The sequence below is a fragment of the Rousettus aegyptiacus genome, unplaced genomic scaffold, assembly GCF_014176215.1.
Source record: "Rousettus aegyptiacus isolate mRouAeg1 unplaced genomic scaffold, mRouAeg1.p scaffold_m13_p_9, whole genome shotgun sequence".
Lineage (NCBI taxonomy): Eukaryota > Metazoa > Chordata > Mammalia > Chiroptera > Pteropodidae > Rousettus > Rousettus aegyptiacus.
Window position 1 is genome coordinate 85329189 of NW_023416312.1, and position 26821 is coordinate 85356009.

The following is a 26821-nucleotide window of genomic DNA, read 5'->3' on the forward strand; positions in this document are numbered from 1 at the left end:
GAGAAAAACAGACACAAAAAGAAAGGAAAAGAGGGGAAAACACAGAGGAAGGCCTTGGCAAGGTCCTTAGTTAATGTGTTAGTTGCAGTAAAACAGCCTGTGCCACTCCTGGTGCTCCCTGTACTGTGGCCATTAGAGTAAGCCGTTGCTGCCCTTTGAAATTCTTTTTAGCTTTCTAGCAGTTTAAGAAAAGTCCTTTCTGTGCTGAGAAACGGCTGGCCTATGTTAATTTTCAAACTTCAAAGCTATTTTTTTTAAAAAAATAAAGGCCATTTTCTCAAGAAAGTACGAAGGTTTTACATGTGCATAAAGGAATGACTGAAAGTCTCTGACATTGCAAAACTGTCAAATGGTCTTTGTTCGGTTGCTCATGGGCGCCATTACGCTAGCGGGAAGGTGGCTCAATACCTAAGATGGCTCACGGCTCACGACCAAAGTTACAGCAGAGACTTCCCGGGCAGCAAGATCAGCCAAACAGAGAAGTCCCCGCTCTGTAACCCCATCGACATCCTGGGCCAAAACCTTTAAAAACCGCACCTATACCCCAGACACGTGTGACTTCTCTGGCCCCTTCAATCAGGACCAGTGAACCTCACCTGCAGACCCTAATAAAGCCTGTGGAGAATAAGGCAAAGCCATATGACAGACTAAAATCATTGGCCTCTTGAATCTGAAAAAATGAACGCTTATGGGGAAAATAAGAGAAGTGCATGCAATTGTGATGGGTACGGTAACTACAAACTATGTCCTAGAACATTGACATTAAGTATCGCCCGAACTTGAAAGAGATGATTTTAGGTTAGATGAAGGGAGGCCCTATTTTGAATACCAAATACTAAACTTAATTAATTTCCCTAAGGTGTATAAGGCAGGCAAAAAATAGCATTAGATTCCAAAATATTTGGGCCAATTTGTGAATGACAGACTAACATTGGGTTATTCTAGGAAGCTCAGAAGCTTGGGGCCACTTCTAACTGTGCACACAATTCTTAGTTTGCTTGTCAGCAAGGACTCCTGGGTGATGTGGATCATGAGGCTGCTCTAGAGACTAACATTACTCTAAAGATCCTTGGTGCTGCCTCCAGAATTAAGGTGATGATTTCTGGGCTATAAGGCTGAAATACTGGGTCAGGAGGCTATCAGGCCAGATAATACTAGTGTTGCCTCCTCTCCAAGCCTAGGTCACTTTTGATACAGCCAATAGATATGGAGACAGCTCAGATGGGGAGGAGGGAAGGTGGTCGGAGAACTTTGGATTGGTTCAGGATGGTTTCAATTTACATCTGCCCTCATCTTTTTCAAAATGTTTACTGTTCGTTTTATGTGGAAATAGATTTATTCCCCTTTCTGATGTAAAAATAAATAACTTAAAGTATTTGGGCAAAATACAGAGAGGTAAAAAAAAGAAAATGAAAGTTATGGTAATATTGCTAGTGTTTTCATATATATTCTTACAGACTTTCTCCTTATACATATTCATATACGTATGCAAATTTTTGTGAAAATTGGGTTGTACTTTAACATCTTGTAATCTGCTTTTTAACTTAACAATACATCATGGATACCTTAGTATGTACAACAGTATCTAAAATTTTTTTTTAAATTATTTTTATTTTGTATTAAAGTATGGTGGAATAATCTTCAGGCATGAAATTTTTTTTCTGAGGGGAATAGATTCAATAAAAATATTTTAATGGCTGCAGATTATTCCATTATATGGAAATGGCATAGTTCACATAAACAGTGCCACTGAAATATGCTTATACACACGTTTGTGGATTGTCATACTCCTTCCTTGGGAGAAATTGCTAGATGTGGAGCTGCTAGTTCCAGGCTATCTCAAGCAAGCTCCTAGATAATGGTTCTTCCCTCAAAGGAGTAGAAGAAAGATCATAGAATTTATAAGTTCAACTTTTTAGTCGCTTACGATCTTAGTGTCAGTTTCTTCATGTTAAAGAGAATATTAATGATAACCAGCTCATCAGATAGTAGTGAGACATAAATGTGGTAATGTAAATAAAAGGTCTTCATAAACTTTAGAACATGTGAATGCAAAGATTCTTATTTTCTTATTAACATCTTTATGTCAAGAATTCAGAGGCAGTTTTAGTGGGTCCAGTCTCCCATGTTTCACACACTGAGAGGGCCCCAAGAAATCTGTCACCATACTGAATAACACTTCTGAATCCCCAGATCTGAATTAACTGCCTAAAGGGTGAGGGGACACTTTAACCTACCAGATGTCTGACTGCCGTTTACCTTGATGACATTTGGTTCCTCAAGTTTCAAGCTACATGGCATTCACCTGGTAATCATTTACCATTGTCTGCTGTACTAGAGAGGAAAGTTTATCATGTTCTCTTCTTAGTTTGGCCCTCTATAAATACACCCAGTTTGCGTGGGCCTGAATTGAGTGCTCTGGCAAGAAACCAACGTTCTCAGGAAGAAAGAAATCAGTTGCATTACAACCCAACTTGCAAATTCCTTTCCAAACGTCTGGTGCTTTTGCTTTGAAAAAAAAAGTGCTCCTGTTCATCATTACTAGCCAAAAGCATTTATAGATTATGGTTTTTTTTAGTCTAGAAGGGAGCACAGAGCAAGAATGGTGCTCTTTATTAGCTATTTCAACATGGCCAGTAGAGTACCAGCACCCAGCAAGTATTCAATAAACGCTACTTGGTCTTGAAAACTATCTTTCTCCAGGTCATTTTTTTTACTACTTTCCATTAAAGACAGAATCACTAAGGCACAGAGGAAAAAAAATCAACCTATGAGAGAAATTCTCAAATTATATGGAAGACAAAAGTGGGTGGATAAGAAGAAAATGAGTGAGGAATTTTGGAGAAAGAAGTACCTCTCTCACACAGAAGGTGGCATGTTATAAATGGGAGTCAAGAAAATATGGGAATTATACAAAGAAGGCAACAAGTATTTTTTGTGGCAGAGATAAAAGTTACAAAAATGGTTCACAAAAGCAAAATATAAATATAAGTCATGTTGGAGACTATTGTGCTAGAAGAAAGGAAAGACATAAAAAAAAAGATTGTGGGTCCCTGCAAGCCAAGGATAGTGAGTGTCTCATTGATTTTTCTAGTCACTGTGCTCAACAGGGGATTGATGGTGAAGTAAGGCAGGCCTGGACTAGAGTGACGACATAAGGATGAAAAGGATCTCACACAAAGAATGCTACAAATAATGACCTGAAAACACTTCATGACTGGCTACAGGGAAGAGAGTTCAGAACTAGCAATGTCAGTAGAACAGTAATAACAAAAGTAAGCTGCACATAGTAGGTGCAAGGAATATGCTGAAAGTGTACAAGATCACATATTCTTCTATCCTTCCTCACAGAAACAATTTCTTGGTGGAAAGCATGAGACATCTGTGTAAACAGGGTAGGTGTGCTCAAGATTTTTGATCACTTTGTTTACTCGTAACCCTCAAATGAGAAAGTTTTTCAATATCTAGTTACTTATACCTGAGGCATGAGTCACCATTGGACCCAGAAAAACTGGAGCCTAGAAGTAAAATAGGTACCTGAATTACTGTTTCATCTCAGCTCTTCAAGCCTCAACTAGCTGAGCTTGGAACTGAAAGGAGACAGCCAAGAAAATGAACATTGTTATTACTCAGGCTTTGACAAATAAAGTAGGTTTTCCAGCTTCACTCAATACCATATTTTATAGTAACAGAACAGGCATAGTAGGAGGGAGTAGGCCACAGCCTGGGGTTTCTGTCAAAAGTAATCCCACTGGATGAAAGCCATGGCATAGTTGCCAAGTAAAGGTCAGAAAAGGGAGACAGAAAAGGAAGAGTTCATGGATTTTCCAGGTCCTATCAACTTGAGGACATTTGGAATGAATGAAATGAGGACTCGCAAAGAAGACATAGTGTTATTCCACCATGTTTCTCAAGGAGGTAAAGGAAGAGAGCAGCTCTGAAATGTTCTAACCACAAAAAAATGAATGCTAATTACGTGACATTATGGAGGTTTTAGTTAATGTTATGGTGGTAATTATTTTATATAAGTGTATCAAATAAACATGTTGCACACCTTCTCAATCAAGCTGGAAAAAAAATAAATAAAATGACATTAAAAAAAACTGTTAAGGAAGGACTATTCTAGACAAATTTTATCAGACTTAGAATATTCTGTACATACTTTAAAGGGAAAACCCCAGGGTGACATTTTATAATCTGCACATGCATATATATTTTCTACCCAAATTCATATCTGTCCCATGTGCAAAATACATTTACCCTACCCCAACATCCTTAAAAAGTCTCAACGCATTACAGCCTCGACTCTAAGCCCAAAATCTCAACTAAATATCATTAGCTCAAAAGTCCCAAATGTCATCATATAAATTAATTATTGGTGAGATGCTGGGTATGGTCTATTCTGTGTCAAAATTATCCTCTGTCTGTGTACCTATGAAACTAAAAACCAAGTTATCTGCTTCCAAAATACAATGGTGGGACAGACACAGGATAATAGTTAGAGATGTTTTCCCTGAACTAGAGGAAAACAGTCAAGTTAAATATTGGAACAGAGCCCATCACTTATTCATGCAATAAATAGTTAATGATCACCTACTATGTGCCAGGCATTGTCTGAGAAGCAGAAGATACAGTGGTGAGTGGGGTAGAGAAGGCCCTCCCTACTCTTGTGGAAGTTCTGTAAATAAACAAGCTTCTACACTGCCTAAGCAACACAAATTATCTGCCTCTTAGCATCCGTGCTGACCAGCAAGGGAACAGGAGTGCTAAGGTGGAGAGAATAAGCATTGTCGAGTGCCTGCCAGCCAATCTTGGTGAAAGGTCAGGTCAGCTCATTGGCAGCACATGTTCGAGTAAAATTAACAAGCAGGATCTTATATATAAAGTGTATAAAATTCTTGGAGACCATTCTTGGGAAACAGCACAGACTATAAGTAGCTTCTATAATTAGAAAAAACACAGGAGTTGATAACAAATGGGAAAATGTGTTTTAAGAAGGTTGGAGAAGGCAAACAGTTACTGCTTCCCTTGGGTTCCCCCACTTTTCTTTGTGAGGCTGTCACGAAGCACAGTAGTCTCTCCAACACATCTAAGCACCCACAGTGGCAGCTGAAGAAAACCAATATACTCTCTCTCAGTCTTTCTCACAGTTTTGGTAATTTTTGAGACTTCAGTGAACGAATCACACTCAACATTCAACAGCCAAGGAGCCACTTTTAATTGGAATCTTGATTTTTTTTAAAAAAAGTGCATAACAAATTGATTAAAAAGTAATAATTAACACATTCAGTCAGGGAATCTAAATATTTCATTGTGCAAGCTACTTCAGGTTTAATGAGGGGCAACTCTTTTGAGGTACTGAAATTTTCTTTTAATTTTCTACTGTGGAACCTGGATAAGGTACTGGTCTACTGTGAGAAGGTCACATCATGCTAACTCTTTTCCTGGGACCCAAACTACTGCATGATACAACCCCTCCTGTGTCAAGATGATTGGTATGACTTTATGATAGAGCAGTTCCCACCTCCTACACTGTTCCTTTAAGCAGTGGAAAGGAAGATTAATGAATTTTAATAGCAAGCTTCATTTCCTTGCTTTGTAAATCCTGTCAAGTTTAATTGGACTCCTTGCCTCCAAATTCTGATCTCCAAATCACCCTTCATAATCTAGGCAGAGTTAATGTCATGAAACACTTATCTGACCATGTCACTCTCTTGATCCAATCCTTTCATTGGCTCCCTACTGCTAACAGAGTGATGTTCAGATTCTTTATCATACTATTCATGCCCCTCCCAAACTTTGTACCATATTCTCGGTCTCATCTTTCACTGCGCATGTCTTCTTCCACTCTGGCCTGTGCCCTCAGCTCTCCAATCACATAAGTCTATTGATGTACTTTCATGTGTTTGTGCCATGGTTCATTCCATATTCCTTTGCCAGGAATTTCATTTCTTCCAACCTCTACATGTCAAAATTCTCCTCATCCTTCAAAGCCTGGCTTAAAGGTTATCTATTTTTAAAGTCTTGTCTAATTCCTTTGCTAGGAATTAATCCCTCCTTTCTATGTGCTAGTATAGTACCTGGTTTACATTTCTCTTATGACATACTATGCCTTAGGTTATAGTTATGTAGGTTATAGTTATATATAGTTATATAGTATGTTTTAATCACCCTCCTTGAAAGCAAGTATTGTGCTTAAGTATCTCTGTATCCTTGTCTACAGCCCCTACCCCCAGTGCTTGGCATACAAAGCTGCTCGATATTGAGCAACTGAATTTAAATGGTAATGATATATGTATATGTGACAACTGTGTATGGGGGGAAGGTTTCCCTATGTCTTTATCAACAGAGCCCACCAAAGTCGGCACTACACACAATACAGGCATTCAGTAAATAGCTTCTAAATAAATGGTGAGATATATACATATATTTTTAAATTTTACTTCATTTGTTTGCCTGATGAGTTTCATTTTGAAAAGGAATCATAGAAGTAGTCATGGTTTAAATGACTTCCAAGAACAACAGACAAGAACAGAAGCCATTAAACAATGCATAAGCTCAGAGTTGAGCTCCATTTCGGCATGTTATAATGAAACCTGTAGCTTTAACAATAATTTGTACCGTGGGTTATCAATTGCAATTATTGATCAACCAATTTGCCACACAAAAGCTCAGAGAATGGAATTCCCTAAAAAAAAATCAGCAATAAGAAAATTGCTTCCCACAGGAATACCCTTGTCCTACACTTGGGTCTGGTGAACAAAGGCAACACCACCACTGGGTTCTGGTATGGAGATCTCTCAGCTCTCAAATGCCTTCAAGAATTAATATGCAGCTATAACAAACTGCCTCTAGTTTGGCTTAATCTTTTGTATTAGCTCATTAATGAGTCTGGATTCCTTCCCCATTTTCAATGGTATCCCAGGCAGGAACAAGGGCTCAGGCAGCAGGGGGCAACTTTCCTTTTGCTGGACAACAAGTGATCACTGGTCCCAGCCTGTGGCTAACACATTCCATAGTTCTTTGATGGTAAAGTCCACAGAATAGGTCTTCTCTGCCTTTGGCTCTGCATTGTAAAATAGAGCTTTAGGAATGTGGGCCTAGGCAGTGTTCCTGGCATCTGTGACATCACTCCAACAGCTGAGAGTGATGGTGTCTCAAGAAAGCTTGTAGCCCCAAGCCCTGCAAATTCTTTCTACTCTGTCAGCATATGAAATACACACACACTCACGAATATATTATATGCCTTTCAAAATCATTCTAAATACCTTCTGTGAGACATCTGCCAATAAGGATATCATGTCAGCCGGGTTTTAAATATAGGAACCTCTCACCATCTTCAACCAGAGAGCAAAATGCAAAAGGAATGAAGATTAACTTACCCTGAACTTTATAGCTCTAAAGTCTTTTCACTTGATACCATCCTTCCATGAAAGGTCATAGTGGGGCTGAAGATTAAAATGGGGCTTCTGGATCATGTGGTAACATCTCTAAGCTGTACTCTAAGGGCAACCTGCCTATTTTTAGGTCATCCACTTTAGGGCGGAGTTCAAACTTGAGAAAATCCAAAGAACTTGATTTAAACTCACACTCCTTCAGATGTGTATATAATTTTTTTAAAAAATGATCATCTTCATTTTATATTCAGTTACTTTGAGTCAAACTAAACTTTAAATAGTTCACAAATCTGTCGAAGGTTGGCTAGATATATTTTTCCAAGAATGTTTAGGATTTAGATTATTATACTTAGAATTTTTAAATTATTTAAATAACAACCTAAACTAGAAAAGTTGTAGTCTCTCCATTCTAGAAATTGATAAACTGAGGTGCAGAGAATCAAGACACTTAAAAGGTCATTCCTGACTTTCCCTTATGCTAACTCTTCATACTATCATGATATGAAGCAAAAGGTTATAATTTATTGAGTGTCTACTACATGTATTATCTCTAACCCTTCAATTAGATTGTACTATACCCATTTCATGGATTAGGAAACTTGAATCCAGGGAGGTTAAATAATTTTTCCTGAAGACAGGTGACTGACTACAAAGTGACATATCTGAGATTTAAACATAGATCTATGTTTGGTTCTACAGTCTTTGTACTTTCCTCCAAACTAGATTATATATAGTACTGTGGCTCTCAAACTTCTCACTATGACTCTAAATCACACACGAATAAGACTTTACAACAAAAGCAAGTAGTAGTGGTTTAACAAAAGCTTTGGTGGATCAGTGAACATTACGATCTCAAAATAGTCTTTTGAAGCTTTAAACAGAATGGATAATATTTCTCTAGCCACTCACTCCCATGCCCCTTCCCCTCCCACTCCAACACACACATACATATATACCCACCTCTACTCCCATGCTCCAATAATGGCCACAAAACCAAAAGAGCTGGTAAGTGATGGCTACATTTGAGTGATATATTCTTGTGGGTTAGTGAAGTTATCATTGCTCCTCAGTGCTGTTTCCATCATAACTAAAAACAAACGTTTCTACAAAGTTGGGTTCCCCCATTGTGTTCATACAGTCATGTTTATGAATCTACATGTAATACTTTACTTTTATCCCTGTAACATTTCACTTTGCTAGCTTTCTCTGCCATTCCAGCCTACTGAGATATTTTTAGACACTGATTATGTTATCAATGTATTAGCTAACCTCACCTAGCTTCATGCCATCTCTAAACATTAGAAGCATGCCTTCGCTGTCTTCAGTTAAGTCACTGGTAAAAACTTCAGGCATTAAGGGCCAAGTACAAAGCAAACAACCAAAAGCCTCTCTCCAGGCTGACATTGATATGTTAATAAAATACTCTTCAGGTATGATGGTTAATTAGCTATACTTTACCGAACTATATGATTATTTAATAGTCAACATTTCTTGCTACTCATTGAAAAATGAACATAGGAACCTCTGTCAAATGCTTTGCTGAAATCTATACATATCATGTCTGTGCCATTCCTCTGATCTAGTAAGATCACTCACACACACACACACACACACACACACACACACACACACACATACACACACACAGAAGTTACTTGATTTGTTATGAGTGGGCACACAGTGGCCTACAATAATAATCATAGTGGCTTCTGAAAGTTCATGCTCTCCAAGAATCTAGTATAGAATTTTGCTAAGATGTGACACCAGGATCTCTGACTTGTGATTTCCACAATCCAATTTCCACCCCTTATTAAAGGTGAGTATAAAAAATTGTACCTGTTTCCAGTGTTTTGGTTCTTTTTCTATTTGTTGTGATGACCCAAAATTTCCTAATAGGATACCATAAAAATTACCAGAAGACTCTTCAGTGACCTGAGATATAACTGATTTGAACTTGGGCCTCATTGTTTATGACATACTGTAATAGTAATTCTCTTAGCTTCTTCTGTCTTGTCAATTGTTTGCCCATAATACAGAATAGATATATTACTCTGAAAAACAATAACCTAGCAAAATATGGTCTATGAAGAAAATACTAAGTCAACTAATTAAACAAATAAGATCAAACTTAAGCACTATTAGGAAGTTATCCAATAAAATCCAGTGCATATGAATAATAATGTAATTTCCACTTTGCACATTAATTAGAACTCAGGTGGAAATATTCCACTTAACAGCTGTAATCCAAAATCACTGTGGTTGCTATCTAAGAAAAGCATATAGTTAGGGATACAGAATTGACCCCATTATTATTATTTTACCTCCACTAAGTACTAAGTAGTAAGTACTAACACTGAGCTCACACAGAATATGGAAACACCCCTGGTCCTGTGTCAAGTAAGTTTGGAGCTAAAGGTTAGGCACCAAATAACCATGGGCATACAGGACTGAGGCCAAACATCTGATTGAGCCAATTAACACAGGACTGCCATCCAGGGGCAAAATTGTCTGTTCTGTGCAGACAAGCTAGTTTAAGACAAAAGAACTTAGTATTTTATTTTCATTGGACTTAAACAGAATCCTAATGACTTGGGCAAGGAAAACTTAGATGTGTTGGTCTTCGGCTTCAAAAAGAGACATTTTTGGCTCTCTAGTACAAGAATGTAGACCTTCCACCATCACTTTGGAACATCACTTCGAATAGGAATAATGTTTCCACCAAGCCACTCACCCTCCCATTTGGTCCTCATTTTAACTAATAGTTCATTTTAGGAAGTGGCTAATGGCAAATGGAAGACATTCTGTGACTGCCTCGTATACTGTAGATATTTAGTACATTCACTGAATGAACACTCAGATGAAAAAAATGGCTCAAATGGGATTAAACCTTTAATGTTAGCTTCAAGGGCACACTGTGATTTTTATTCTTTTAGCAGTTAGAACCCTTTGTTTAAGTGTACTCTTACTTGGAAGACCAATATGTAAAGCAGATTTAAAAAATGTAAAAATGTAGCTGTTCTAATTAAAATAGTAATGGAGGACTCAGAACAATCCCACAGCACCTCTCCCACATCTCTACTTCTGATGGAACACAATCTGAATATACCACCTAAACAACTGAGCTAACTGGCATATAAACCCACTTACTAATATGATGCTAATTTTATCATTCTCGAAGGAGGAAGAAGGTACTAGATAAATTATTATAGGTTGCCTAGGAATGTAGAGGAGTTGAGATCCAGAACATGAGAGCGAAAGGATGACTGTTCTGAATGTGGCTAGCAGCCCAAGTCAGACTGTGAGTGGGTATGTGGGCATATAGGGCCATCAGCAACAGGTCCAGCTGACTCTGCCTACTTTTGGTTCAGTCATCCCAGCAGAGACCTCTAGCCCCTGGACCCACGGGCAACAACTGCTCAATGGATTTAATGAGGTAGTGGGCACTCAGGTATATTTGTTATGACCAAATACTAGTAAATATCCACAATAAGAGATAAATAATTAACAAGATCATTCCTCATGTTGTACTGCTTTTTGTTCCTAAGATGAACTACTTAAGTATTGGCTTCTGTTATAATTGGGAGCACTGTAAAAAAAAAAATAATGGCGAGAGCCTTTGTAAACACTGTAATGTTACTACAGGATATTGAGCTGTTCATCTCCCAGTCCCAGCTTTGCCATTTACTTGCACCATGACTTTGGATAAGTCATTTCCCTCTTGGCTTTAACTTCCTGATCTGCAAAATCAGAGGGACCCTAAAGGCACTTGCTAAGTATAAATCTTTACTTACATAACTCTGCCTTTTAACACAGAAACTAGTTAATAGAGAATGTGAAAGTGCCTTAAATTGAATTTGAACTCAGAAATAAATTGAGGGCAACAAATGTTGAGTATATATTGCGTATCTACTGTGCATATGACACTATGTTAGGTGCTATAGGAACAGATGATACCAGACTTAAGAAGCTGACTGTCCAGAGGCAAGATACGAATACATATTCACAAATATATCTGTATGAAAAGTTATTTCTGAATTTCTCTAATAGTTTTTGAAAATACATATACTGAAATGTTGCTTATAGTAAAGGTTTTTTGGGGGATAGAGAGCAACCATTTTAACTGTTTAATCAAAAATGTGTTGCATTTGACCGGTAGGTAAAATATAAATAGCATATGAGGTCCTATGGATTTCATAGGTATTTTGGAAATATTTCCAAAATCTGGTAGACTTTTCATTTGATAGAATTCCCTTTTCATATGTAGGTCTTGTCTTTCCATAGCTAAGACTTCTAATACTTCTAACTAAAACAAAAACCTTATGAAAGAGTACAATACTGCAGTGAAAAAAAAAAGAATGTATTTCTTCATTGTTAAATCAAGATTACCACAGCACTGCTACCAACATTTTGGCTTACCACTCTTGACTCATCCTCCATTTTTGAGAAATTTATTAATATGCAAAGCACTAAAATATATGACCCAATTTAAGTATCTTTAGTCCTGTATATTCTAAATATAGCAAATAATTCATTTTCAAGAAATTTAATATGAAATACTTTGGAACTTTCTCAGTGCAGTGTTATTAAACTGTACATAGTAATTAAGATATTCAAAACACATGCTCCCCAGAGCTGCCAGACATTGTAATTATTTTTAAGGCTGTTAAGCAAAATGACAGAAGATTTTTTTAATGATAAATGTGTTTTGGAATGCATCAGCTAATTCTCTTGTACTTCATGAAATAATGTTTAGCTCCACAGAGTCTAAGTCTGGTATTTAAAGACCAACTCACATTGTCCCTTTGTAACTCAGAAGTCATTCATTGGCTCTTGTTAACATGCCATCACAGATACGCTTTCTCTCTCACACACACACGTTAACTCCATATCAAAATGGCAATTAGTAGAGTTCTGACACAATATTTGTACATGAAGAAATATGACAGACATTGAGACAATTCCATTTGGAAAGGTCCTTTATTTAAATTTGATTCTCAAAAGATTTATCTTTTTATTTAGAAATTTTACATCAATGTTTACTTTTCTAGTAACCATTGGACTAAGCCAGTGTTTTATGACTCTTACTGGTATTATTGTGAGAAGAATATGAAAAAAGTTATTTGGAGTGTTTTCTATCATGCCTGAGATTTGTTTTCTTTTTAATTGCATGCAAAGGAATGCCCTGGGTACTTCTTTGGCACTTAACACTTTACTAATTAACTTATCAACATTTTTTTTTTCTATTTCAAAAGTTAGTGTCTTTTTATGATACCAAAGTAGCCTGTCAAGAATCTTAAAACATACTTTTCAGGTGTTCAGAGAGGGATGGAAATAGAGACATTCCACTGTCTGCTCTACATTTTTAATTTTTCTTTGACCATTTTACATAATTTTATGAATTAGAGATAGCTAATAGAAAGTTTGTCTGCTGTCTATAACTCAAATCCATGATACAACGTACCTCAGTTTCCACACCATACAATTTGCAGTTTGGTAAACAACATGCTTGTTTTTTCTTTGCTGCTTAGTTTAGAGCTTCAGACCACAGAAATTACATCTGGGACTTGGAAGTCATAGGACAAATAAAGGAGTTTCTGCTATTTGTACTTCTGCATATCTTTTATATATGGATCTTGCTAACCATAGCAAAGTGTGCCATGTTTTTACAGAAGTAGAAGGAAAGAGCACAGAAACTGAAATCGGTAGCCCTAGATTCTAGGCCTAGTTCTACCACTTACTATATGTAAGTCATGTAGTCTTCTAGTACCCATGGTTGCTACATTGGGTAAATGCAGGTAATAATACCTACTTCTCAGAGCCATTGTGAAGATAAATTTTTCTAATGTACATGAAGGAGCTTTACAAACTGAACTGTGCTATTCAAATGCATGGCAGAATTATTATCATTCATATGGAGTTACATGGGTAACGAGATATGAAGACAGGTTCCCTATCTGGTCCTGTAGGGGGAAACTTAAGAGTGATAAATGCAAAAGTGTTTTTCCAGTTGAATGTTTTCATAGTGTAATGAGAACAAGGTGGAAGAACAGAATTGGGTTGTGGGGGAAGGGCAAGTTTAAGTTCCATACTCTCAAGCTAGAAGATTGGTGGGAAGGATACAGATTCTGAAAAGACGAGAGGTTAAAAAGTAGAAAGGGTTGACCTGGGAACAGGGTATTTTAAAAAGAGTGGCAGAGCAGAGAATAAAGTGACAAGATTTGTTAACAAGAGGGTGCTGGGTTAAAGCTTGACCTTGAGCCACAAATCACAGGATCACATGACTGGAAGGAATCTTAAAAGGCCATCTCGTCCACTCCCCTACCATTTAGCAGGACACTAGCCATCCTAAACAAATGAGACCTTATCCAACTTTGAATGTAAAACTCTGACACCAAATGGGCAGGTACTGAATGCTCTGGCTTCAACTGTTTACAACAGACAGGAAAACGATTTCTGTAATTTTATTTGAACCTGAACTGAAATGGGATAAGAGAATAAACAGCTAGATATTCCTTGGGAACAATAACTTCTATAGCAGTTTAGGGACTGCTAAATTAACACTAACTACATAGTTAACTCTTAGAAAATGCATTTTGATCATTCTTGGTATTTGTGGTGTCAACTCTTCACACAGAAGCCTTGGAGCAGAACACTAACAACAACAACAAAAAACCTTTTTTTTTAATTAAAAAGAAGCAATATGGTCCTGCAAATTCCAGGATATTGTGGACTTTAAAGAGTTCAGGTCCTCTCCTAACACAAGACAATACATCCTCATACAAATTAGAAACTGAAAAGGAAATAAAAGAGGTCCTCATTTCCAATCGTGGGAATGTTACACATGAACTCTGGCTTGGAAGGAGGAGGGGAGGACATTCCACACCTGCAGGCCTTCCCAGGAAAGGGGCCCAGGCTTGACCCTGAACCTATCCCCTCAAGGTTATACCATGGGACTGTCAATATGGAAATAATGTGACTTTATTCCCTTAGTGAGAATATTATTTCCAGTGCTTTCAACAGCAACTATAACCTGAAAGGAGGCAGCTGAGAATTTCCATGGAAGAAAGTATAGAGTTATTTTGGGATGTGCTCATTAATGGCCTAACCACAGTCCATCTGGATGGAGGACACACATGGGCATATATGCATAGAGAAAAATATCTCTGCATTTATAGATATGTATGTTGGAGCATCCTACTATAGTTGAATAGATACAGAACCAAGCAAAGGGCTTAGATTCACCACTCACTTACATGTGAACTTGGGCAAGTTAACTTGATTCTACCTCCCTGTAACTAAAACTTGGAGTCAATTTAGTCAGGTATTCGGTGAATCCAGATGTTTGGCAATATATAAGAAACATCTCGATGACTGATAAAATTTTCAACTGAACTCACTGGATATTTTGGCAGCATGCCCACACAACCCTTAATGGCTTTCTGCCTCAGTTTCCCTAGCTATAAAAAGGACAAACTTTATTTATCACTTACCTCCCAGAGGGCAGTGAAGATGAAATAATGTCGAGGGTAACAATGAGTTCTTGAAAAAGAATAATTTTGTGAAAGTACTATATCTTATACAATTCCAGGTTGTGTACTTTTCGCAATATTAGTTAGACTTTTAGGACATGAAATTACTTTGATATATGGTTAAATGCTACACAAATACAAACACATCATTTTCATCACCATCACCATCACCATCACCATCACCATCACCATCACCATCACAACATTCTTTTTTTTAATTTTTAATATTCATTTATTTATTTTTAGTGACATTGGTTAATGAAGTCCTGTTAGTTTCAGGTGTACAATTTAACAGCAAGGTGTATACACACACACACACACACAGCATTGTATTTCCCCTCATAACATTCTTCTTTAGGACTTCCATAAAGTGTCTCACCTTCAGATTGAATCATGGCCAAAATATAAATTTCATTGAAAGTCTGAAAATAATGTGTTTTGGCCATGGAAAATAATAAAGATGAGGAAAAAAAATCAATGTGGGTGTTTGGAGCCAACCAATTTTAACAGCTCAACTTAAACAGGTAAAACTGGTCTATCAATGAGAAGTAATTGGTTGCTCAATGGTCTTTGTATGAGAACTAAAAATGTTCAAACATACATTCACAGACAGAGATAGAAGAAAGGAATCGTAAACTGTGTGCTTTCCAACTCTGACAATATACACCTCCCTACCTATAAAGTGGTTTCAGATTTTGTGGCTGAAAATTAGAGATAAAGGACAGAAGGAAACAATATGGAAGAGAGGAAAAAAAGAGACACATCAAAGGGATCTACAACCATACAAAATTAGGGGAGCAGAATTAAACTGGTAAAAAGTATTGGAACACTGCTTCCTCTCAACCTCAAGTCCTGCTCATAGAATTCTGAATATAATTCTTATAGAATTCTGAATATAATCATCTTAACTGCCATTTATTATCGGTCATGAACATGTATTTATACACATTTGTATATATGTAAAGTATATATTACATATAAACTTTTTATATCATGGTGATATATAATTTATAATCCTTACAATAACCTTACAATAACCTCAGAGAGGTTGAGTGATTTATGCAGGATTATATACTTAGTAAGATCCACAACTGAATTCAGATCCATCTAGATCCAAAAGTCATATTCTTTTCACTATATCACATGGTCTCCCACAGTATTAATATCAAACGACTAAAACTTTTGCTAAAATGGCTTGTGATTAATATTTTTCGTGACCATTGGATCATATAGAAGCCCATGTCTACTTCGGTTTCCCCTTTTTCCAGGGTAGGAGTCCATCCACAGGTCTTTGTCTAATCTTCCTTATGATTGTCACTACGCTGTTTGTCTTTACTTACTCATTGTTTACGGCAGATCTTAACACTTCCTCCCCTCCAGAGTCCCTCTCATGGCAGCCTAGCCCACCTTAGCCCTAAGCACCCAAAACCGATGAGCAGTATCACTATTCTGGCTTTTCATCATAGGTTTCCTTTTATCCTTATTTCAGGGCTTCCTATGCTTCTGCTTCCCCTTTAAGAAAGTTGTGAAAACAAAGGGTTAGACTTCTTTTGAAACATCATATTCCCTGGCACTTGGCTGAACACCTAGTGGGTATTCCTTAAGGTCTATCTGCCTAAGAGCTCTATTGACAGTATTCTTCACTTAGGATTAGGGGCATAGTGATAGACTGAGTTTTGGACCTCTCCAGTGCTGGGTTCTAACCAATGTGAGCGGAGCCACACATACACAATTGGTCTGAGGTAATCTAGAAATAATTCAGAGGACAAATACTGACATTGTCTCCAGGTGAAGCATATCATGCCTTTAATTCAGCTGTAAGTGATTTATGTTGCGCTCTGACTCCTTCAGAGATGTGTTTTGGAATAATCATACTATATCTAACCAGGCTTTAGAGAATTTAGTGGAGTTGTAAGTTCACAGAAAGAAGGATCAGTTATGCAAATACTGCCATTATCATGTGCTCAGCAGCAGTAACAACTAACTATTAAATGCTCACTGAGTCCAGAGCACTTTATTAGGCGCTGGAGGAGCCACACTCAAGCATGTCATAAATACTTTCATAATGCCATTTGCAGTGAAATACATCACTATTTAGAAAGCCTTTCCAAACATTTTCTAAAAACCACAAAAAAATTCACTGCTAAACTTCATATTGAAAAAACAAAACCGTGCCAATGTCTTCATACAGAAGCCTCTGTCCTTGCATTAGGATTCTAATTTCATTTAAGTTCTTCCTTGGCTACAAATAGAAGTCAGTGGTGCCAGGGCCCTTCCACCCATGGGTCATGGGACAGGAACACCATCACTCTGGTATATGGTGGCATTTTGGGTGGCAATTTTTTTGTGTGGCCACAAGCAATCACAAGCAGATAGTACAACTAGCTTCTATTTGTGTCTTAGCTACTAAACTCGTTATGAGAGGAAAAACTCTGCATAGGTCAAGGGAATCTGTGGGTGTCTCTACGCATGGCAGTGAATTAAAAGTTGGCAAGGCCATAGTGAAGCTGGTCCTCTCTTATCTTGCTGGTGGCAGTGAAAGCTAATACATCCTCATTGGAAAGCAATTTAGAAACATGCATAGAAATGTTCATACCCTTTAACTCAATAACTCCAGTCTTTTAAGAAAATGATCTAAGGTCAGGAGAAAGCACTATGGATAAAGAGGTAGTTCTATTTATGATGGTAAAAAAAAAGCAATCTGAATGTCCGGCAAAAGCAGGCTGATTAATTATGACAAATATTTACAAGAATCCTATGTGGCCAAAAAAAAAATGATTAACATGAAGATTTGTGGCAACATGAAAAAGTGTTTCCAAAATAGTGTTAATTTTAAGAACTATAAATCACTCGTAAACTTCCAATTATGTAAAAAGTCTGTGTGAGTGTGATTTTTTGAATATTAGAAAAGAACATGAGAAAATGAAAACAGTTGGGCTGCAGTAATGGAATTATGAGAGAAATATTTTCCTTCTATTTTCCAAGTTTTCTCTAATATTACAATCTCATCTTTATAATTTAAAAATGGAGTGAAAAATGAGGGTCAAAAAAGTGCCTTTTAGCAGAGAGAAGCTTTGAAGAAAATGAACAATAGCTGTCTTTTCAAAAGTTCAAGAATACAGTTTGGACAGTGGACACCATCCATTCCTCAATTTTTTGCCACTTCCATTTTTGTTGGATATAACATCACATACCTGGTTGATGTGCTTCAGTTTGTCAATAATTTGACTGACCACTGGCTCAGGGCCCTTCATCTTCAGCTCATGAAGGTTGAACTGATTCTTCATTCCATTTCTCGCTGCCTTTTGGCTGTATCTGGAAAGGTGATGGTAAAGAAAAGGTTTGTTATAAAAGAGTTCAAAGCAAAGTGAAAGTTGACTGTATTTGGAACCAATAGCTAACCACAAGCTCTCTTCAGCCTTCTAAATCATGAGATGGCCCCAAGGTGCAAAAGTAAACTACTCCAGATAGAGTCTCTTTACAACGGAGAACACTCATTCAACAGTCAACAAACATTTGTTCAACATCCTTTTTTTCTAAGTGTTGGGGACAAAACAATGAGCAAGACAGACAAAGTCTCTGCCTTTATTGTCCTCTTAGTCTAGTGCATAGTCCAGAAGAGTAAGAGCCAATAATAGCAATGCAGAATGGCAAAAACTATGCTAAGGGAGTTCCGGGATCATGGCCAGGGAAACACACAAAAAGGACCTTAACTCTAAATGTGCTTTCTACTCATGTTCTTTACCTCTTCTTTTTCTTCCACTTCCTCCTCCTATAATTTCGTGCAGGCCTTGGAACTGGGTTTCTCTTCGGGAGGCTTTCCCGTCATTTGCAGCATAAACTTGTGCTCGCTTTATACACTTTTTTCCCCAAGTACAGTAGGGTAGTCCAGTTAAAGGCAAATTCATATTTTTAATTACAAAAATAATGCTCATTATATTTGATTCAAATAGTACAGAAGTAAACAAAGCATCAAGTAAAACTTCCCCCATCATCCTATCCTTCCAAAGAAGAACCATAGTTAACAGTTTGATATATATTATTCTAGGGGTTTTCACATGCATACACTAACACATCATGTTAACCAAAACTGGAATCATACTAGTCATAATGATTTGCAGCTTTTTATCACTTAATAAATATCTTGGACATATTTCCATGTAAGAATATAAACAGTTACTTTGCTTTATTCCTTTATTCCTCTGTATGGCTCTATCATTATTTATCTAATCCCTTAATGATAAACAATTATTTCTAACATTTCTAACATTTTGCTGCAAAGAACATTCTTGTATACCAACCTTTACACATTTGCATAAATGTCTGTTAATGATAAGTTCCTTTAATTTAATCATTTTACATTTCTAATATTAAAGTATGACATGCAATGTATAATTAATATTACTGTATTTTTGCATAGCACTTTACGAAGCAGTTTCATATCACTCAGTTCATTTGAGCTTCTCAAACACACTGAGGTGGACAAGGCAGATCGCATTTTCTCCTTATTAGTGAAAATTTCACAATTTCAGAAGATATTGATCTGATTCTGCTAGATGTTCCCTTTCAAGATATAATGTATCTGCCAATATTAAGGACATGCTTTGAAAAACTTGCATGGTAGTAGAGGAGGTTAGGAAATCTAGTTCTGACTTTTATAATTAAAGTCATCCTCTAAAAAAAATATGCTGTAGTTAAGTTGAGAAAATCTGATTACATTTCTTCTAAAATGGTAACAACATATTCAGTTTATTTTACTTTCAAAGTTAGTGAATACAAAAAATCACCAACCATCAAATATCAATTGACTTTGGGAGCTGTATTAAAGAAATATGTAACAACATTATATATACATATATATGTGTGTGTGTACGTATATATGTGTGTATATATACTATATAGTGTGTATGTGTGCATGTGTGTGTGTGTATATATACACACACATATACATATAGTGCGAAATAGCTAGTAAGCCTCCTCTTTTATGTTCTTATACTGTTGTGTGTTTAAATATCATCTTCCTCTCACAACACCAACTCCATCTTCTCTGCCTTAAGCAGAGACCCTATTCACAGATAAATAGGTAAGTCTCATTACAAATCTTCTAAAATGAACTTTAGGAATGCATCCCTAAAGACATTTCCTGGGACTTGTTCATATTGAATCTTGCTGGCCACTTTTATACCCACTCCTACAAAACAAACAACTTCCTGAAGTTTATTATCCTCATTGGAATAGTGCAAAGACATCTGCCAATTTAGTGATTTTCACTATACTCTCTCTTCCAAATCATTTATAAATATTAAATCAAACTAGTCCCACAGTTGACCCCTTGCAGCTCTACTATATTATTTTCTGGTATTCAGAAAAGTGTCCCTTTAGTTCTATTTTTTGTTTCTTATCTCCAAACCATGGATAAGGAGCCAGGACTAAACACTGCTCCCCAATCCATGGTGACTCATTTTTTTTTTAAAAAAAACAGCTTTGTGTTTAAAAGCTTGCCAAACTTTTAAAAAGCCAAAATAGCATCCACTGTTCCACTCTATCCATATGCTATTTAAATCCTCAAAGGATTCTAGTAAATTAAGCATGGTTTCTGGTTACAGAAGTGTTGGGAAGAGCTAGCCTGTGGCTTAGACCTAAAACTTGCCTTTATTTTATTTACTCTGCAAAGCAGTAACCAGAAGTACTGATCCAATAGATGCTTATAGCAGCTAAAATGTAGTGGCACTATTTTAAAACTTGACATTCTTACACTATCCCTTCATGGTGTCTCAATACCTCTCTCCTAATCCCCCAATTTTTTTCTCTTTCTCAACTTTCTTTTTCTCCTTAGCCAGACAAAATATACAATGAAATCTTAAAAGCCATGAGTGTTATAATGGACATGAGTGTTATAATGAAATACTATGCATACATTAAAAGAACTAAGCAGATCTACATGTGTTGATATGGAACCAAATTCAAGGTACACTGTAACAGATATAACTAGTGGTTAAGAATGTACAGTGTGATTCCACTTGGGGTAAAAAAAGGGTCTGCATATACAGTACTCTCATATACTTTGTGTTCAAATATGCATAGAAAAATTTTAAAGAGATGGCAAAAGGAATTACTTCTGGTGAGTGAGAAGAGATGTTCGGGAAGTTTTACTTTTTTTCTTGTCTTTCCATATCTTTTATATTTTTATCTTTATAATAATTTAATTTTTAATATGTGAAATTTTATATAGTAGTTAACTTTTTTAAAGGCAAAAAATGAAAGAAAAAATTACAAGCAGGACTAACTCAAATCTTAGGGCCTACTTGTTAATGAGAGTTATGTTGGCCATCACTAGTACCCCAGGCAAAAGAGGATTTCTTATGACATAATGCATATCTGGGTCAATATATGCAATGTTGCCCTGGAATTCCTTTGCATCTTAGATGGTTATCATCAGGTCACAAACTATACTTTGTTAGGTTAAACCCAGACTATGTGCTTTCTACTCTTCGGTGAGGTAACTACAACCTGCCTGTTTCAAAAAGACAGTATATCAGTGAAGATATGAATATGAATATACAGTCTTACGAGTACCCTCTCTCAAAACAGAGGCAAAAAACTTATTCCAGTTCTAGGTCACCTTCCCTGTAGATACCTAAAATTTTCTCCTGATGAGAACTGAGGATCTCCCTGAACCAGTCTGATACATCTTGATCTGCTACCTTCACAACTAAATGTATCCTAGGGTCATCCTGAGTTGTTCATGCTCCTTTTATGTACATTCCATTCGAGCCCAATATAGTCTGTTAGCCCTTTTAAGGATGAGGCTTGGTAGTTCCTTTCTATGCCATACAGAGCACCTTGTGGTACTTATATATAATAATAATAATAGCTATCAGCATTGAGTGCTTTCTTTGTGCCAGATACTGTCCCAAACACATATTACTTCACTTAATCTTCCTAAGAATTCTATGAGACAGACACTATTATTATTAGCCCTTTTTTGCAGATGAGGAAACTGAGGCACAGAGAAGTGAATTTACTTGCTCAAGGTCATACAGCTAGTGAGTAGCAAAGCCAGAGTTCAAACGTTGTTGAATCCATCTCCAGGTGCCTCTGTTCTTAACCACTATGCTACTGTTGCTTCCTTAGAAATCATCCATGCTAACTAAATATTTGACATTTCCCCACCACACTGCTCCATTGTATAAGATAATTTGTATGCTATGTGTATTGGTTTACAAGGCTCACAACAGTGCCTGCAGCAACATCACTCTTTACCTACTCAGCAGATTCCTGGGATTGCCCTTTAAAAGCCCTTGGGGACAGCCCTGTGTATAGAGTTTCTTCTCCCAAACAGAGGTTTACAGTTTCACTATTTAGTGAAATATTTGCATTCTTGGGACATAAAATGTTGAAGTTTGAGAAATAAATAATCCTACTCCACCAGATTATGCCAGTAGACAAACACTAAAGGTGATGTGAAATCTCTAAGGACAACAGGAAAATGAATGCAGGAGAAAGTTGTGCTTAATGCCTCCCTCCCTTTGTTACTTCAGCTATAGCAATGCTACACATGTGACGTGCCCCTGGGAAATTTTATGCATTCTCTAAGCTTCAAGTCCAGAGGGACTCAGTTAGGGGTGTCTCTGTAGCTTTGCATTAATTAATTAATTCAGTATTTCTTTTCCACTCGCTCTCTCTGTGCCACTGGTGTACATGGTTCATGACAGGCTTTGCATGAGGATGAGCCACCACTGCCACAATTCTCCACATCCACAGATTGCCTAGAGTGTCAGGAATGGGGACACCGTTGGCCATTGGGAATTTTAATAATAGGTTATCTGCTTAGTAATGCTCATCTCTAATTAGATTAATTGTCCTCCCTCCAGAATACTGCTTCTTTCCTAAAGCTTTGAAATGGTTCTGGCAATGAATACTGGCCAGCAGAGGACGAAAGATAAATAAAAGGAAGTTCCTACCTCCCAAATCTAAAGTTTTCTTAACTGGACATATTGTGTGTGATGTTAAAAGTGTCACCTTTAAGCATTACATGTGGTGTCCTTCCCATCCAGTTTAGTATCTGTTTAGCACAAACATGACTACTAATATACCAAGAACAGTAATTGTGAAGGGAACGGAGGGGGGTGCTTCTGTTTAGGCAGATTGGTTGGGGACTGGGAGGGGGGCAAGAAAGAAGGGGGGGAAACCTGTGCAAAAGCCATAAAGAGAAAAGGAACCTAATTAAGACAGGACATCTGGGCATGCATATCTTGGGACAGTTGAAGCAAAGAGAGTACTTGCAAGAGAGGAATAGAGGCAAAGAAGCGTAAAATGGGCAATCTTTTCTTCCCATTTCTGAGCTAGCTGAGGCAGCGAGGGTGTAGTGGAAAGAAATCAACGAATTCAAATGTAGACCATTCAAAATGGAAGCACCTTTAAGAGATCAACTTGTCTAATGCACTCATTGTGTAGATGAAGAAACTGAGAGCCAGAGAGGGACTTTCCTAACAGCATAAATTGTTAGTATCACAATTCCCACATTTAGAAGAAATTCCTCTCTTTAAGTTTCCTTAAATGCACATTGCTGATTTTGAACACTGCTAGTACTGATTTAGGCCAGGGAAGCTGCTAGAAAATTCACTTTCCTTCTTCCCCTAAGCATTAGAATGGTGGCAAGAGTTTGAGAGCAAGTCTTAGAAGGACTACTACCCTCCAAAATATATTTGATTTCACAAAAATTTAGTTTGCTGCTGGTTATAGATGGCCACAAATAAGTTACAGTTCTAACATTCTCAGAGCGCCATCTAACGAAAAGACTGCAGTATTGCATGTAGCCCCTTACCACGAGTGATGTATCACTGTTTCCTTGGAAAGTACTCTGGCTGTAATAATCACCGTGGAAAAATGCGATAATTTAAAGAGCATAAATAGCTTTAACAACAAATTAGAACGCACAATAGAAAAGCCATCCTATTAAGAGGCCTAAGAAGTTGTTCTTTTTTTTCTATCCAAAATGCAATCTTAATTTACACAAAAGAACAGAAAAATAAAGCAAAGGTGAAAATAGCTGAGTTTTGCAAATGCTCTTAATAAATATAGCAACAATTTGCTTATTTATTTATGCACGTATGTGAGGAAAAATGTTAGTAATTGTCAGCACAGCAGTACTCTTCTGAATAAATTTTAGCCAGGGGAGTGCTAGAAACAGATGTATCCACCATACTCCAAGCAATATCTCTGGTCTCAAACAACAGCCTTTTGGAAATTACAAATGAATTTTAACAGAAAGGAAGCAAAAGCTAGAGAAAAAAAAACAGGGAGATGTAAACCCATTTATGTCTCGTTTAGTGGACATTAGCTACATAAGAGAATAACTATATTAGAATCAGTTTTGAGTCTATTTTCAAACCTCGCTGTGAGGAGAGACGAAAAGATTTGTCTTGGAACATAATCAAGAAGTCATTTAAACCTAGAGAAGCAAAGAATATTTTCCAGATGGCGAGGAAAGCGTGAGAAGTTCATATCACTGCCATAGGGAAAAAATGTCTATGACTGTGGGGGGCAGCTACTCACAGAGAAGAGAAGGCAAAGAGAAAATGCCTGAGATGGGATCACCTGAATGTTTGTTTGAAGAAGCAAACTCTGCAGAGAAGACTGGAGGTAATGAGACAGAAAATTAAGTAAGGATGCAAAGGGATTCTTGTGGAACTTTAGAATGTATGGGGAAGCTGGTAAGAATTGTCTCCTGGGCTTTGAACCCTAACCACTGGGCAGGCAGGATACTAGGCAGGGCAGCTGAGGCTGACAAAAGGTTCTCTGAGGGGTGTACTTGAAGAGAACAGACCAATGAGGAGGACTCTAACTCAGTTTAAATCTTACAATAACAGAAAAAATATGCAATTCAAAAGCTCAATAATTGGGAAGGGGAGATGTGACAGAGCATGGTGTACAATGAGGATTTATTATTCAATCAGCCCAAACTCATTTACCAACTCCTTCTAGCCCAGAAAACCAGATGTTTTCTCATCCCACTGGAGTTAAACCAAAAGGAAATGATCTTTACCTGTTTTTAAGTTCATTTTTTAAAGTTAGATTTTTAACTCATGAACTTTTCAAAGTTGGAAAGGACTCGAAATCAGTCCAATGCCCTACTCTTACAGATGGGCAAAGTGGGCCCCCAAGAGACGAAGCAGTAGCCATTCAAGTTATTGTTGGCACTGCTGCTTGTAGAACATGAATGGAGCAATATCTCCCTGCAAATAGAGGAGCCAAGAAGAAAGGGTCCGAGAACAAGTCACATACCTCAATGACATATGAGAGAGCATTGTATGAAAGTAACTGAAATTCAAAATAATGATCAATAATTAAATTTTTAAGAGGTGAAACCAGTTTGGCATTCATAGTTTACTGAGATAGCGAGTACATGATACATTTTAAAACAGCTGAGTCATTTGGCAGAGAGAGCACTGGCCTTGGAGTCAAGACTTAGGTTTAAAAGCTGGTTCTACGACTTACTGTGTGAGTTTTGACAAGTAATTAAACCCTGCTGAGCTTAAGTTTCTTCATCTGTAAAATGGGGATAAGGCACCCTGCATTGTTTTGAGGATTATTTGATATAATGAATGTTAGTAAATTGAGATAACACAGGCAATGTGCTTAGAACAGTGTCCAGCCCATCTATCTGAGGGTCGGTATCATCATTATGTGAAAGCTGTGAAAACAGTGCCTGACATATAATAGGTATTCATTAATTGTATTTGAAAATAATTTCCTGAGAGAGGATGAATAAATCTTGCAATGAAAAGTTAGGGGAAGCTTCAAATTTGCTCATGTCCACACTGAGAGACCTTGAAAAATAGAAGAGTCAATGTTGTCTAAGTGTGTCCTAGCTAAAGTACAAGTGGAAGGAGGGGTAGGAATGATTTAGAATCTGGGAAAATGAACAAGGCCAAAAGTACCAGAGCTTTTCTTGGTATTATGATTGAACAATGACGTGTAAGCACCTAGCACTGAGCACACAAGCTTGACTGAAAGAAACTCTTTGGCAGAGATGTCCCCACAAAGCTTCCAAGTGACAGGGCATCTGAGGTAGGAATTTACCAGATAGGAATTTGAATAGTTCAAAATTAATTTTAGTGCATTGAAGAACCAATCATTTGCCTGTGGCCCAGGACAGACAGCTGAGTTTCCCAAGTAACCAACTTTGGGTGTTAAAAGCCTATTCTGCTCTGTCCTCCCCACAATGTTTTATATTCTTCCTCTCTACAACTGAAAATGTTCTGCTTCCATCTTGCTTAACCATAACAAGTAATGAATTCGATGGCTCTTTAAAACATCCACATGTTGAAAATCTCTCTCTTCAGAATGCTGCTTTCTCTCCAGTTGTTGAATGGTCCACGGCAAATATCCATTCTTTAATGCAATGATCTTCAAAATGAAGAACAGGATGCTCACAGTTCACCTACAATCACACTTTACTGACTCAAGACTAGTTTGAGAGAGAGAGAGAGAGAGAGAGAGAGAGAGAGAGAGAGAGAGAGAGAGAGCGCACACGCGCGTGTGTGTGTGTGTAACATCTGAGTTAGGGAAAAGTAACTTGTAGTCTACAGCCATGCTACCTTAACCAAGCCCAATCTGGAGATTGAAGCTAAGCAGGGTCAGGCCTGGTTAGTACTCGGATGGGAGACCAGGTGATGTACATGTAAAAAATAAAAAAAAAAGAGATTGTAAGCTGACAAGGTCCTTGCAATCTGTGAGGTCAATCAAGGGTTGCCTCATCTAAAAAAAAGTGACTTGTAGATATTTTTCTTGCATTGTACTTCAAATATATGTGGTAACACAAAGGAAAGCCTCCTTAAATGTTGCTGTGGGTGTCCTACTGAACGTTATTTAATGAACCACAAAAGATAA

The 26821-nt window shown here is 37.2% G+C and overlaps 1 protein-coding gene across 1 annotated transcript in view; it reads right to left on the minus strand.

The window, feature by feature from the left end:
• Positions 1-26821, minus strand: part of GPC3 (glypican 3) — a 409732-nt gene that overhangs the window by 85151 nt on the left and 297760 nt on the right. The window contains exon 6 of the mRNA XM_036227265.1: positions 18121-18241. Within this exon, the coding sequence (XP_036083158.1) occupies positions 18121-18241 (121 nt within the window). The remainder of the gene's footprint in view (positions 1-18120; positions 18242-26821) is intronic.